This window comes from Cygnus atratus, chromosome 28, assembly GCF_013377495.2.
Source record: "Cygnus atratus isolate AKBS03 ecotype Queensland, Australia chromosome 28, CAtr_DNAZoo_HiC_assembly, whole genome shotgun sequence".
NCBI lineage: Eukaryota > Metazoa > Chordata > Aves > Anseriformes > Anatidae > Cygnus > Cygnus atratus.
Window position 1 is genome coordinate 2,533,988 of NC_066389.1, and position 13,791 is coordinate 2,547,778.

At 60.3% G+C, this 13,791-nt stretch overlaps 3 protein-coding genes across 4 annotated transcripts; 1 reads left to right on the forward strand and 2 right to left on the reverse strand.

Annotated features, from left to right (window-relative positions):
* Positions 1-259: 259 nt before the first annotated feature.
* MLLT11 (MLLT11 transcription factor 7 cofactor) lies at positions 260-4,099 on the reverse strand. Its single transcript, XM_035570734.2, has 2 exons — positions 3,889-4,099; positions 260-2,948 (listed from the first exon to the last, which is right to left on the reverse strand). The coding sequence occupies exon 2, from the start codon at positions 2,939-2,941 to the stop codon at positions 2,672-2,674; it is 270 nt and encodes an 89-aa protein (XP_035426627.1). The 5' UTR covers positions 2,942-2,948; positions 3,889-4,099; the 3' UTR covers positions 260-2,671.
* Positions 4,100-5,136: 1,037 nt separating this feature from the next.
* On the forward strand, positions 5,137-8,675 carry CDC42SE1 (CDC42 small effector 1). Its single transcript, XM_035570642.2, has 5 exons — positions 5,137-5,303; positions 6,849-7,037; positions 7,123-7,233; positions 7,498-7,572; positions 7,709-8,675. Exons 2-4 carry the CDS (start codon positions 6,984-6,986, stop codon positions 7,567-7,569), a joined length of 237 nt encoding a protein of 78 aa, XP_035426535.1. The 5' UTR covers positions 5,137-5,303; positions 6,849-6,983; the 3' UTR covers positions 7,570-7,572; positions 7,709-8,675.
* Positions 8,676-9,246: 571 nt separating this feature from the next.
* PRUNE1 (prune exopolyphosphatase 1) lies at positions 9,247-13,780 on the reverse strand. 2 transcript variants are annotated; one of them, XM_035570638.2, is made up of 8 exons: positions 13,639-13,779; positions 11,452-11,556; positions 11,172-11,377; positions 10,774-10,952; positions 10,547-10,705; positions 10,331-10,425; positions 10,090-10,248; positions 9,247-9,916 (listed from the first exon to the last, which is right to left on the reverse strand). In XM_035570638.2, exons 1-8 carry the CDS (start codon positions 13,675-13,677, stop codon positions 9,596-9,598), a joined length of 1,263 nt encoding a protein of 420 aa, XP_035426531.1. In that variant the 5' UTR covers positions 13,678-13,779; the 3' UTR covers positions 9,247-9,595. The 2 variants fall into 2 exon arrangements, with proteins under 2 accessions (XP_035426531.1, XP_035426533.1); XM_035570640.2 differs by lacking the exon at positions 10,090-10,248 and having other exon boundaries at positions 13,639-13,780.
* Positions 13,781-13,791: the final 11 nt, after the last annotated feature.

The following is a 13,791-nucleotide window of genomic DNA, read 5'->3' on the forward strand; positions in this document are numbered from 1 at the left end:
ACTCCCCAAATAACAGCCAGGATGGGGCAAGCAATCCACAGCATTTGCAAAGATGCTTTATGTTTCCCCATTTCTGTGAAACAGAGAAAAGAAAGATGATTTTATGTAGAGCTGTAGAAAAAGCTAAAATCTTTTGTTCTGAGAGGCTAAGGAATGCCAGGCATTTAAAGGCACAGCAAAAGCACCGTGTCTGAAAATGCCCCGCTTGGTTCCTGCCATGAACTGCTGGATTGGAAAGGATCAAACCCTGATGCAACACTCACACAAGAGGACATTCAGCCTTTATTAACAGTTGTTAAAGGCAGCATAGTAAAGCAGCAGTGACAGATTGCCAGGTACAGCAACTGTTTACAGTCTGGGGCCTTGGGTAAACCAGGGCACTTTGAAATACTGAAAAACAAAACAAAATATACTTCCATGGGGGTAATCAAGGGCAAGTGGTGGGTGAGTACAGCAGGTAGAGGTCAGAAAACATCAGCTTGTGAAGGCAAATCAGGTGTTACCTGTCTTGTACTTTTTATTTGATTATATTTCTTTCAGATGGATGTAAGACACAAATTAGGCATTACAGAAGGCTGGACACAAACGCCAGGTCTCGCGTGGGAGCCGGTTGCTGCACCAGACTCGCTTCGTACAGCGTGGATGCTGCCGGGGCTAGAGGTGAAATGCTTCCTGCTTTTGGTTGCTACCAGACTTGACCCTGCTGTGCTGTGCACCACGGCCATCTTCACTCAAACTCAGCGCCCCAGTACGGGTTATCAGGGACAGACAGGCACTTGCTTATCCACCCCATGGTTACAGAGTACGTGGGCTTGAGCAGGACAGCTCGGTGGGGAACATAAGCGCACATTTCTAGGCAGTCTTACGGGTTTTGAAGACACAGTGCCATGTCCTGGAGAAATTCCAGGAGTTCCTCCTCGCTGCTGTTTTGGTCTTGGGATCATCGTATAGGAGAGCCATGTGATTTTGATGTTTGTTTGCTGTATTTAGTGGGTTTCTCTCTCTTCTTGGCGCCTGTTCAAGGTGTGCTGAGCACACAGCCGCCAAGCCTGCCTCTCCACCAGGGTGTGCCCTCCCTGCAGCGATCACAGCGGGGTTTCAGCAGCCTGGGCTGTGAGATGGTCCTGGCCAGCACCCACATGTCTTCCTGCTCACCGACACGTGCCCCTAAACGCCTGGTCCAAAACCAAAGTGTCCAAAAGCTGTTAGCCAGCTCACAGCCTGGCCCATGCCAACACCCACAGGTCACACATTGGAGCGGGGCTGAGGAGACCTTTTGCCGAGAGAAAACGGGGCTTAGTCAAAGTCCAGGTATTTGAGGGAAACTGGTACATCTTGCTGACATTTCATTTAGAAGAAAGAATAACCACGGTAGTGGAGCAACCCCACAATGGTGAATGTTCTGCTGCACACTCCTTAGAGAGGGATGTTCCCATTCTCAGTTTGAAAGGACTTTTTCATTGCACTCATATATATATGGATGTGTGTGCCTGTGCACAAATCTAGAAATCAATGATGATGACTGATAGTTGAAAGAAAATATTTTGTGCCAGCCTAAAGAATAAACTTACTTTTTCACAGATTCATTTCATGGGTGATTTCCTAAGCTTATGCTTTTCTTCAAGTTTGATTTTTTTGGGGGGAGATGGTGTCAAAATAGTCAAATGTCCTGGGGAAACAGGAAAACTTGTTCCTACAAGCCCTCTTGCACCCACACAATATTAATGTAAACAGTTCTGCCAGGTGCAGGGGACCCAGAAATAGGCCTCTAATTTAGCATTCTTTCCAATTTCCAGCATCCAAAAAAAGAAAAAAAAGTTTTGTCCAAGGCTACATGTTATTGTTTCAGTTATCAGCTCACAGGAAAGGCGTAAAACAATTTAATGGCAAAGTACTGAAAGAACTCGATTCCAGTCTACCTGGGTTTTTAAGTGTCTGCAGGACTGTGTATGTTTTTAAATAATTTTATTTTAAATACCTCTCCTGTGGTTTTCACAGCTTGGAGCACAGAAATCAAACAGCTTTGCGCAGGGGAGTTTACATTTTTCACCTCTGCTTGCTCTCCATTTTCATAATGGAGAGCATGATTTTGCCAATATTTGCCTCTTTTTGGTGCCTTTTCAGCGCTCAGGCTACCTCTGGCCACCTGCCCCTGAACTCTTTAGACAATTTTGGGATGTTCCACATCACTAGTTCATCAGGATCCACTACAATTTCACAAAATGCCCCGTGGAACCACATCAAACCCCAAAAGCACAACCAAAAAGACAGAGCTCTCATGTTAGCTCTCCCAGGAAACAATCTTGGAAAAAAAACATGCGTAAAAGCCAAAGTGATTCAGGATTTGTGATTTTTTTTCCCCCCCACTTCAAGATGGCACTGAGAAATAAACCTGGGCCCACGGAGGAGGCATGTGAAAGCTGACCCCAAAAACGACCTGGCATTAGGGCCAGGCTCCTGCTGGAAGCCACGCAGTGGTTCCTGCTTGCCCCAGGCTTACTCCGCTGCGATGCTTTCCGAAGGAAGAAGTGGAGTGAGGAGGCACAAGGCGAGGATTCGATAGCAATGCTGAAAAGCACCCAGAGACAAAAAAACAACACCATACAGAACCAACAAAACCAAACCCTGGCATGCCTAGCAGGGAGGAGGGTGGGGGGGAGAGGGGAGGACGTCAGATGAGGTCGAAATCAAAGGAGCTGATGCTGGCGATGGGTGCTCTCCAGAAGTTGAAGCTGTTGAAGGGCAGCAGGCTGTCCTCCTCGGCAGAGCTGCCCTGGGCAGCTGCCTCCCGCGGCCCCGGGAGCTTGGCCAGCCCGCTGCGGGGCGTGTAGAGGGGCCCCTCGCCCAGCCCCAGCCCCTCCAGCTCCGCCAGCTCCAGCCGCGGGATCGGCATCCTCCAGTAGATGAAGGAGTCGTACTGGTTGCTGATGGTGTCCAGCATCGTCAGGCTGCAAAGGAGGGAGAGGAGGAGGAACGCCCTGGGTCGGCTGCCCCAAAGCCACAAACGCTCTCAGGCATTGTGGTGTTGGCCAAATCCCACCCCAAAATCAACCTGATGGGGAGGGGAGCCCGTCCTAAGCATAGGAATTCCCAAGGGAATCCCCCACCTGACACATTGGGTGCTTTGGCAAGGGGGAGGGGGGGGGCAGGAAAAAAAGCAGATTGGTGTGGGGCAAGGAGGGGCTGCCCCCCCCCCCCCCCATCCACTCCAGCAGCGGGGATAGGAGCCAGGACCCAAGAGAACCCCTTTCTGACAAAAGGGTCTCGCCCCTTCCCTGTGCACAAAGCCGAAGGCATCGCTGTACCCTCGGGGTGCACAGCCAAACCCCCCCAAAGGGTTCAAATCGACTGTCTGACCTGAAAGAGCCTCCTCCTCCCACCGATGCTCCCGTTTTATGCCCTGAATCCTGAAGGATGACTCAGGCGTACCTTGAACCCAGCCCCCCCCCCCGGCCCAGCCCTGCAGCAAGGGGGGACTGCCTGCTAAATTTAAGCTCCCCCATCGAACTCGGAGGCTATGAAAGGCTCCTGTGTCACCCCCCGGGGAAAGCGAGCTGCAGCGGTTTTAAATAGCCTCCTCCTCAATGGGAACATCTCCGGGTGCCTTCTGCCCCGCGTTATTTTGCAGTGACAGCAGCACCGTGGACAACAGGCTTAAAGCCCCAAAGGGAGATGACAGAAGAGCAATCAAAATTACAAATTCTGCTCTGAAAAAGGCAATGGATGCGAGATAAGCCCCCCACATCGTGTGTCGCCCAGAAAAGTAGGGTGGGTGGGCACACCGTGCTCAGCGCTGTCCTTCACCTAATCCCCGCCGTTCACCCCAACAATCCCAGGGTCCCCACCCGAGCCTTTCCAGCACCCCCAGCCCTTTGCTGCTGACCGTACCTGCAGAGGGAAGGAGGGCTGGAGGCCGGCAGCTCTTTGTGCCGACAGCCGCACTGCACTGCAGCGTCGCTTTTGTCTGCTGGCGCACCCGGGTCTGCAATGCAGCCCCTCGCAGCGCCCGCCGTGGGGGGGCCGTGGGCAGATGAGTCAGCAGCCCCCACCCGCGCTGGGACGGACAGACAGACAGACGCGGAGGGGAGGACGCGGAGGCGGTGGCGGAAGCGCAGGAGGCGGCTGGGGATACGCTGGGCGTGCAGAGGGGAGATGGCCCACCTGCCATGGCCCAGCCTGCCTCACCCTACGGCCACCAGCTCACGGCCTGGGGGGGGGCAGCGCCCCCGTTGCCAGCCCCCAGCCATTCTGGCTGAGGTTCTGTGTACAAGGCAAGGGGGTGCCCAGCACCCCCAGACCAAGGGCTGTGGGCTGGCAGCTCACAGGTGAGCATGGGATGGGGGCCTGGGGGTGCCCGTGTCCCACACAGGGTTTTGCAGCGCTGCTGGTCGTGGCACAAGATGAAAAATGTCAGGTTTTTGTCCCAAACCGGACAGCAGGCTGGAAATGTGTGCAAAAGGAGGCAAGCGGCCATTTGCACCAAACCCTGGCCCCCGTCCAGGGCGGGTTGGAGGGGCTGCTTCCAACCCAGTTAGGGGGCACCAGGAGTCCCAGCCCCTGTGGGATGTGGCTTTGGGGGCCGCAGAGGCAGCGGGGTCGTTGCGGCCCTTGGTGCTGCTGCAGCGGGCGTTGTGCAAGTGGAAGAGCCCAGTGTGGAAGCGATGTGGTGGCACTGACGCCTGTGGCTGGGCCAGCCAGGGGGGCTTCCAGGGCTTCGCTCCCTCAAGGGGCATCCATGGAAAAAGGGGGCTCAAGGCTGGCAAACGTAACCCTGGGGTGCAGCGGGACCCCAAGACCTGCTCCCCACTGAGCCCCCAGACCCACCGAGGCCCAGGACCCCCAGCCCTGACGGTGATCCCCAGCACTGAGCCCCGTTGGGGGGACCCCCGGCTTTGCTGGGCACTCCCAGTCTTGCCTGCCCCCCCCACATCCCAGCAGCATCCCCAGAGCCCCAAGCACCGCTGAGCCCCAGCACCCCATCCCTAGCAGGACCTCCAGGGACCCCGAGGCACCGCTGAGCCCCAGAAGCCCCCCCCCAGGGTCCCCCGGAGCTCTCCCGGTTTCCTCCCGGTTCCCCCCGCCCCGTTCCTCGTGTGCCCCCCCCCCGCCCCCGGCGCAGCCGCGGCTCCTGCAGTGCTGCCGGCGTCCAGGGTGGGAGCTGTGCGCCGGGCTGGGCCGGGCCGGGTCGGGCCGTGCTGTGCCGGGCGGCGGGGGAGCGCCGCGTCCCGCAGCCGCCGGGCCTCTCCGAGCTGGGCTCCGGTAACCGGCACCGCCCCGGGACCCCGGACCGGCACCGAGCGCAGGTAACGGGGGCTGCTACCGGGACGCGCGGCCCCGCCGGGGGAGGGGTTGTGTGGGTGTGAGACCCTGCGGAAGCCCCCTCTTCCCCCAAAAAAAAGCCCCGGGAAAGCGGCGGGGGCGGGAGTGTGGGGGGGTGCGGATCCGGTACCGGAGCTGGGGCACGGCCCCCGGGTCCCCCCCTGCCGCAGCACGGGGGTGGAGCGGGGAGCTCCGCCGGGCCCCCCCCCGGCCCCCCCGCCCCCCCACCGGGCCCTGCTGCCCCCGGGGCGGCACCGTCCCGTGCGGGGGGGATCCCCCCCGTTCCGCCGCCGCATCTTGGGGGCCCCCGAGCCCGGCCCCCTCACCCCGACAGAGCCCCTCGGAGCCGGGGGCACCCCCCGGAGAGGTGGGGGCGCACCCCCGCGCCCCGCTGCGGGAGGCCGGGAGCGGCGCCCCGCGGGAGGCCCGGCTCCGCTCCGCTCCCCGCCGGTGACGCAGGAGCCGCCGAGCGGTGCTTTCCCAACCGGGAAGTCATCTTGTGCGAGCCGGCCTGGCTCCGGCCTAGCGCCCCGGGGCGGCTCCGGGCGGCTTTTCCCACCCCCCCGTGCCCCCCACCCAGCTTTGCCCATGCGGGCTGAGACCGGGCGCAGCTCATTGCGTGGGTGGGCCCCGGGACACCCCGCTGGGAGGCTGAGCCTGCTCGCGGGGACCCCGTTCTCCGGGGGGTTCCCCCTACGTCAGGGACCGCCGTGGGCACGCTCGGCCTCGGGCGGGCTGAGGCTCCAGCGGCCTCCTTTCGGCTGCCCGGGGTCTCGGCATCCCGCTGGGGATGGCCCCCCGCACGTCTGGAGGTCTCCAGGCCCGGGGGGCTCCCGGCGGGCGGCCCACACCCCGAGGGCAGGCTTTGCTTTCATTCCTGCGGCCTTCGGACCCGCTCGGCTGAGTCCACACCACCACTGGGTGCTCCTGCCGAGCGGGGCTGTGTCCCCCTCCCACACATCCGCCCCCCCCCCAGTTTTGCCCCTCTTCCCCTCTCCCCGGGCCCGTTTGCTGTATTATCCGTGCTGTTCCCCCCCCCCGCTCCGCTGTCTGCTCTTTGAGCTGAAGCGGAAGAGCTCAACCTCCGGCCCCTTTTCGGAAGGGCTGGGGATATTTATAGCTGCCTTGCTCAGGGGTTGGGATTTGCAGCAGCTCCCCCTACCCCCGCTGCAGCATCCCCACGTGCATCCTGCGTGGTGGGGGGGGGAACAGGGGACAGATCTTGTCCCGGCCACAGGGCAGCTTCTCCAGGTACCTTTGTGATGCCTGTAGGTCTCTGCTCTGTGGGTTGAAGAGTTGGTTTGGGGGGGGGGGGGGGGGGGTTGTCAGGACTGCAGCTCTTCCCCCTCCAAACTTGCAGCTCCTTGCCATACCGTGCCTCAGTTTCCCCACTCTGCCACATCATTTGGCAGCACCTGTCAGCCAAGGACTGATCCTGCACCCCATGTCCTTGACACCACCATCTCCTGTCCTCCACTGAGCTGTGACTTGCGGACAAATCCTTCCCCCCTGCCTCTGTTGCCCCCCAGGTACCTCCCTGCCATCTTGGCCACCCTGACCAGGTGCCGCGGGCCCCCCCGCCCGTCCCCATGGAGTGAGAGCGCTCAGGGGTCTCTGCACTGGCACAGCCCCCTGCAGGAGGGAAGCTGGAAGGCGCCGCCAATATGAGTGACTTCTGGCACAAGCTGGGCTGCTGCGTTGTGGAGAAGCCACAGCCGGTGAGTAGCTGCAGTCTGGGGGTGGGGAGGTTGGTGTTGCGGAGCCGGGGGTGCCGGGGGACTGATGGCCTTCATCCACCCGCAGAAGAAGAGGAGGAGACGGATTGACCGCTCCATGATCGGCGAGCCCATGAACTTCGTGCACCTGACGCACATTGGCTCCGGAGACATGGCCGCGGGCGAAGGCCTGCCCATGGTATGCCATCCGCATGCCGGGTTGGGCAGTGGGTGCTGTTGTTGGAGTGGGGGGATCGTGGCTGGGTGGTGGGTCTCATGGTTGGGTAGTGGGTCTTCCCATTGGGGTGCCCACCCCGGAGAGCTGTCACCCACCCATGAGGTCACAACCTCACGGCTCTCCAGGGTGGTCTGTAGGGGCCTTCTGCTTGGGAGGTGATGGTGTGTCCTGGGTGGGTGATAGGTCTCGCAGCGGTGGTGACAATTCTCTGCCCCATCCCTGCAGACAGGCGCTGTCCAAGAGATGAGGTCCAAGGGCGGACGGGAGCGACAGTGGACCAGCTCCCGGGTGTTGTAGCATGTGAGTACATGGCCATTTTGGGCGCCGGGCGTGCAGGTGGCCACAGCAACCTGCTGTCACCATCCAAGGCACAGCAGCTAATTAACACTCCACTGCTTGTGCAGTTTTGTAACCCAACATCTCTTGAACTTTGCAGATTCCTGGCTATTTAAGCCCAGACTTGAACTGCCTGATCCCCACACCGGAGGAAAAGCCAACCTCGGGCGCTTTATTCCCACAGTAACTTATGCAGACCAAGCCTTGTGCCTGTCCTGGTGGCTCTGGGTTGTCCCCCACAAATCCCTCCTTCCCCGAGGCACTGGGCTGATGATGGTGACACGGGGAGGGAGCGAGGCCACCCCGCACCCAGCTGGGATTGCAGCCCAAAGGACGCCACCACCCACCTGCAGCGCACTGGGAGCTGCCAGGCGCAGTCAAGATGTGCCAAATCCTACCGCCTTCCCTTTTTTCCACAACCTGAACAGCACTGGTGTCTCCCATGGGCCCCTCTTGGCACTGGCCTCAGTTCCTCAGTTTTCCTGGGGAATGGCGGCAAGGCCGGTTCTGCTTTAGGGGCAGATCCAGAACGGCGTTAAAGACCCCAGCATTTCGGCGTCTCACAGGCAGTGGCTCAGCTCTGACACCGCCACAGAGCCTGTGTTTCCTCCAGCCTTCTGCTGGCATTGCCACCGCCAGCAAACCTCTGCCTTCCTTCTTTTTTAGGATATTTTTTAAGCTTGAAAACCACCTAGGCAGCCTCTGCCATCACTACCGGGCTTTAACCGGCATTGTCTGAGGCAGGACGGGGCCTGACCCAGCTGCTCCCCCTGGAAAGAGGGACTGGCTCGGGCTCCTGAATCTAGGCGCACGTGTATATAGTTCAAATAGCGCCAGGATTAAATATTAAAGAGCACGTGCTGGGAGCTGCGGCTGGGCGTCAGAGGGTTTCCCCTTCACCATGCTTCAGGTGACACAGGGATGCTCCTGTGCGGGGCCGGGCTCTTCCAGCCCTGCAGCGTGCCCAGTGCTTGCAAGCGAGCGCAGATGCTTGATTCAGTTTTTAACCCCACAGAAAACTCACCGGGAAAAACACACCTTTGAAATAAAACCTTGTGCTGGCCCAAGATGGGCGTCCGCGGGCTGCCAGGATCTCCTCGCCATTCTGCTGCTGGCGGGACCCAGATAGGGTGAGGGGTGCTGGGCGGGGGGCACCAGGCAGGGGCATTGGCTTTTGGGGTGCTGGTCCCACCATCCTCTTTCCCTGGGGATGTTCTCATCCTGCTGTTCCTCACTCAGGTCCAGCGTATCCCAACCATTGCCACCCTTATCACTGCTGCCTGCCAAGAGGCCTGGAACCCTTCTGGCAGACCCTGGGGACCCCGTGAACACCTGCTTGCCCTTGGCAGCAGCGGTGGCCCCAGTGGGATGGCTCCAGTGGTGGCGGCTCACCCTGACTGGTTCAGCTGTGTTTGCAGCCGGCAGAACCCCTAGGCACGACAGGTTCCCTCCCACCAGGCTGGATGCAGAGGCTCAGCTGCATGAGTCCCCAACACACGGGGTGGCTTTTGGGGACGAAATGTTCTTCAGAATTCCCCTAACCCAGCTCAGCCCAAGAACAGGGGCTCTGCCTCCAGGAGGCCTGTGCTGGGTACGTGGGCCCTTGGATTGCCCTGAAGAAGAGCCAAGAGCCAGCTGTGGAAAGAGGGAAATTTAATCCTCAGATTGTGGATAACAGTCCTGAGTTGGCTGTGTCCACACCCAGCAATCAAGCAAGGGCCTCAGCAAGCACTCATGCCCCCCACAGCCCCAGAAAGGGCCAGGAGGAGAAGAACTATCAAAACCCCAGTAACTTTGTTAACCGTATGCTGCCCCACTCCTCGTGGGCCCCACGGCACTGACTCCAATGTAGCGGGGGCAAATGGCATCAGGGAGGGGGCTGCGGCAGCGAGCAGAGCTCAGCTGGAGGAGGCTGCAGCTCGCCAGTGCTGGGGGTGCAACGTCCATGGTAGCACCCCAAGCGGGCACAGCGGGTGCCGGGGACCCCTCACTTGTCAGGGTCAGGGGGCTGCTCGGCAGCCATGCGGCTGACCCTCTCCAGCACAGCCTGGGGGCAGAGGGGGGGCACAGCTTGTGCCAGTGGGCTCTCGTCCACCAGGCTGTTCATGGGGGTGGGCGGCGGGGCTGTGTCCTCCTCCAGCCCCGCCATGGCCCCCAGCCCTCCAAGCGCAGCCCGGAGGATGGGCAGCACTTTCTTGCGTGAAGCCAGCGCGTTGCCCTGGGTGTAGATGCTGACACAGGACCAGGGGCTGGGCAGGGGCTGGAGATGCAGGCATGGCACCGTGGCCTCCTCCAGCACCTGGCAAACCTGGAAGGCAGAGCATGGTGTCTGGGGCATGCTGGGCACCTCTGATCTCCTATTCCCCTCAATCAGGGGCCTTTGGGGTAAATGTGTGCGGAAGACACTCTGCTCCATGCATCCTCTCCCACCAGAGCCTTCTGCTAGGGGTGGGTGGGTTTGGGGGTCCCCACTCTGCTCACCATGCTCCGCAGGGCCTCACGCTGGCTGTACACTGCCAGCTGCCGTGTGGGCTCGTAGGGCTCGTTAAAGGAGACCGTCATGGCCACCAGCCCAGCATAGCCCCGAGCCTGGCAGAAAGCTTCGAGGTCCTGCAGCAATTTAGGGCGGTGCAGGAAGGTCTGGAGGAAGACAGATTCTGGTGTTGCCCCACTGTGCCTGCTGAACTGCCCTGTGCCTCAGTTTCCCCTCACTGAGCCTCACCTCTAGGTTTATGTAGATACCACTGATGGCGAGGACCAGTTCATCATTGGAGAGGGTTTTGAGGTCCTTCTGCAGCATCTGCTCTGTTGTCAGCTCTGGGAGGTGAGAGGGGCTGAGCATGAGCCCTCTGGATGTGTCCTGGTGCCCCAGGGGAACTGTTTATCCCCAGACATGCCGCCATTGAGCACTGGTGAGCCCCCAGACACGTGTACAGACCTGAAACATCAAACTTGGCTGCTTGCAGGGCTTCATAGATGGTATTGTGGGCTGGCAGCTCGGGGAACCTTGACTCGAGCAGGGAGATGCACGCCACGTCCCGGGGTGTCACCTTGCCAGCCGCAGGGTTCAGGTTCACAGAGTCCAGCAGGATGGTGCCTGGGGGGATGGAGACCATCAGCGCATGGGAGCAGAGCCCCGTGCCGGGTGACAGGGCCTGGCCTCACCATGCAGCAGCGCAGCCGTGGTCCGGTCCAGCACGCCTGGGGGTCCCTGAGCAATCCGTTCTGTCACCAGTGTGGCGCAGGAGCCCACCAGCTCCACTGTGAACTGGCAGCTGGGCACTCGCTCCAGTGGCCGGTGGTCCAGCACATCCACTATGGCCTCCTCCAGGGCTGCGTCAGTGCTGGTGGGTGAGATGGGGATGGTGAGAGCTCTGGCATGCACCTGCCAAATACCACTGTCAGCAGAGGCTGCAGAGCCCCCCTGCCCCTCTCCTCCTGCCATAAAAATACCCCAGAAGGGAAGGGGAAAGGTTTTACCCACCCTGAGCCAAAAATCAAGCCCTTCACGCATGGGAGTAATGAGGCGGTGGGTTGTGTCCGCATCCCAGCCTGGTGCTCACCTGGGCAAGACGTGGTGGTCAACTAGCGTCAGGGACAGCAGCCCAGCCTGGTGCAGCCTGGCCAGGTCAATCTCATCACGGAAGATGAGGGAGGTTTCCGCGATGCCCTGCTCCCGCAGCAGGAATGTTGTCTCTGTGCGGAGGGCGAAGTCCGAGCGCGGGATGTTCAGCACAGGGATGAAGGCGGCTTTGGGTGGTGAGGAGGTCTGCAAGGGGTTCAGCACCCAGTGAGGCATCCCTCAAGCCCCCTGGCCACCCAGCAGCGTGCAGGCACCCTCACCTTTGCCAGGAAATACGCCAGGGCCAGGGCAGACACGGCTGAGTCCAGGTCGCAGGCCTCATTGCCCATCACCACGTGCACCTCTTGGTGGCACTGGATGTTTTCCTGCCAGGGTGAGAGACATCAGCCCTGCCGGGTCACGTGTCCCCTCTGATATCCCCAAAAGCTCTTGAAGGACATTGACTCGATGCACACCTTCAGCACCAGAGCTGTTTGCTGCCTCACCCAACAACCAACATCTCACAGCTACAGCTGGGAGCAGCTGGCTTCCAGCAGACTCTGCAGCAGGCAAGAGACGTGGTCAGGGGTGGTTTATGGCTTGGAAGTGTCATGTTACCAGGGCACACGTGCAAAATTAGAAAAGAAACCCAACCACGTCACAGGGTCCCTCCCTGCATGGGGATGCCACAGCTGCTTGGTTCACACAGGGAGATGCAGGACCCAGTACCTTAGTACAGATTCCGAGGCTTCACCTTTATTATTTTAACCCCAGACCAAAGTTAAGGTGAAAGGCAGACTGGACTTTCAGCCCTGGCTGCCAACTCCATTCACTGAGTGAGCAGAGGCAGGAATTTTAGGAGGCTATCTGACCCCAAAAACACCCCCTTTCACCTCTTTTTACCTGGGGCAGCAGCAGGGACACTGTTGTCACCCCCTAGATCCTCTGTCCCCACTCCCTGGCACTCAGCATGGCATGAAACACCCTAGGGAGACGACCTGCCTACAGACCCTTCTCTGGTGACATTTATTCATGATATAACCCAGATTTGCTCATTTATTCCGCAGAAGCTGAGGAAGTAAACAGCTGTGAGCCAAGCTTGGCACCCTCAGTAAGTTTGCAGATGACACCAAGCTGGGGGGAAGTGTCGACCTGCCGGAGGGTAGGAAAGCCCTGCAGAGGTACCTGGACAGGATGGGTCGAGGGGCAGAGGCCAACAGGATGAGGTTCAACAAGGCCAGGTGCCGGGTCCTGCACTTTGGCCACAACAACCCCATGCAGCAGTGCTACAAGCTTGGGGCAGAGTGGCTCGAAAGCTGCACAGAGGAAAAGGATCTGGGGGTGTTGGTCGATGCTTGCCTGAACATGAGCCCGCAGTGTGCCCATGTGGCCAAGAAGGCCAACGGCATCCTGGTTGTGTCAGGAGTAGTGCAGCCAGCAGGACCGGGGCTGTGATCGTCTGCCTGTACTCAGCTCTGGTGAGGCCACACCTCGAGTACTGTGTTCAGCTTTGGGCCCCTCACTACAAGAAGGACATCGAGGCCCTGGAACATGTCTAGAGAAGGGCTGAGAAGCTGGTGAAGGGCCTGGAACCCAAGTCCTGTGAAGAGTGGCTGAGGGCACTGGGGTTGTTTAGTCTGGAGAAGAGGAGACTCAGGGGAGACATCATTGCTCTCTACAACTACCTGAAAGGAAGGTGTGGGGAGCTGGGAATTGGCCTCTTGCAGATAACTATCAACAGGACTAGACGGAATGGCCTCAAGTTGTGCCAGGGGAGGTTCACGTTGGAAATGAGGAGACATTTCTTCTCAGAAAGCGCAGTCAGACATTGGGACGGGTTGTCCAGGGAGGTGGTGGAGTCACCGTCCTTGGGGGTTTTCAAGGAAAGGTTGGACGTGGTGCTTAGGGACATGGTTTAGTGGGTGCCATTGGTGGTAGGGGGACGGTTGGACCAGATGAGCTCGGAGGGCTTTTCCAACCTTAATGATTCTATTCTATTCTGCTCTGTTCTTTGCCTTTAACTCTGCTCCATGCATCGCCCTTGCCTGAGATACCCTCCAAATTCTGCCGCTGAGCTTGGGTGAAGGAGAGGACCCTGGGCTGGGGTCCATCCCAGCCACCTCTGTGCCTGCTTGTCGTGGTAGTGAGGACGGGGCCGTGGGTCGATGCACGAGCGTGGGTGCAGGCATGTGGGGCACGGCGGGGCTGGGGCCGTACCCGGGCTGGGGGCGGGGGCGTGCGGACGAGGCGGTTCCCCCGACAAGGGAACGGGGGGCTGCACCCCCCCGCACCTCCGTACCCTTGCACGCGGTCCCCGTGCGTCCCCCTGTCCCCGCGCACCCCTTGTGCCCGCCCCGGTCCTCCCGTGTCCCCCCGTCCCCTCGCACCCCCCGTGTCCCTCCCAGCCCCCACGTCCCCCCTGCTCCCCCGCACCCCCCGCGCCCGCCCCGTCCCCGCGTGTCCCCTACCTGCAGGGCCGCCCGCCGCCCCTCCACGAACCGCTCCATGGCAGCGACGGCTGCCGCGAGCACCCGGCGCCCCCCCGGCGCCCCCCCCGCACCACGGCCCCGTACGGCCCCGAGGGCGGGGCGGCCGCTCCGCGCGGGCTGCCGGGACAGGCG

Coding starts and splice junctions, on each gene's coding strand:
- MLLT11 (XM_035570734.2), bottom strand. CDS start 2,941: ATGCTGGACACCATCAGCAACCAGTACGACTCCTTCATCTACTGGAGG.
- CDC42SE1 (XM_035570642.2), top strand. CDS start 6,984: ATGAGTGACTTCTGGCACAAGCTGGGCTGCTGCGTTGTGGAGAAGCCA. Junction 7,038..7,122: donor TTGTGGAGAAGCCACAGCCG/GTGAGTAGCTGC, acceptor ATCCACCCGCAG/AAGAAGAGGAGGAGACGGAT. Junction 7,234..7,497: donor CGGGCGAAGGCCTGCCCATG/GTATGCCATCCG, acceptor CCATCCCTGCAG/ACAGGCGCTGTCCAAGAGAT.
- PRUNE1 (XM_035570638.2), bottom strand. CDS start 13,677: ATGGAGCGGTTCGTGGAGGGGCGGCGGGCGGCCCTGCAG. Junction 11,557..13,638: donor GGCGGCGGGCGGCCCTGCAG/GTAGGGGACACG, acceptor TCACCCTGGCAG/GAAAACATCCAGTGCCACCA. Junction 9,917..10,089: donor GTGAGGCCCTGCGGAGCATG/GTGAGCAGAGTG, acceptor TCTGCCTTCCAG/GTTTGCCAGGTGCTGGAGGA.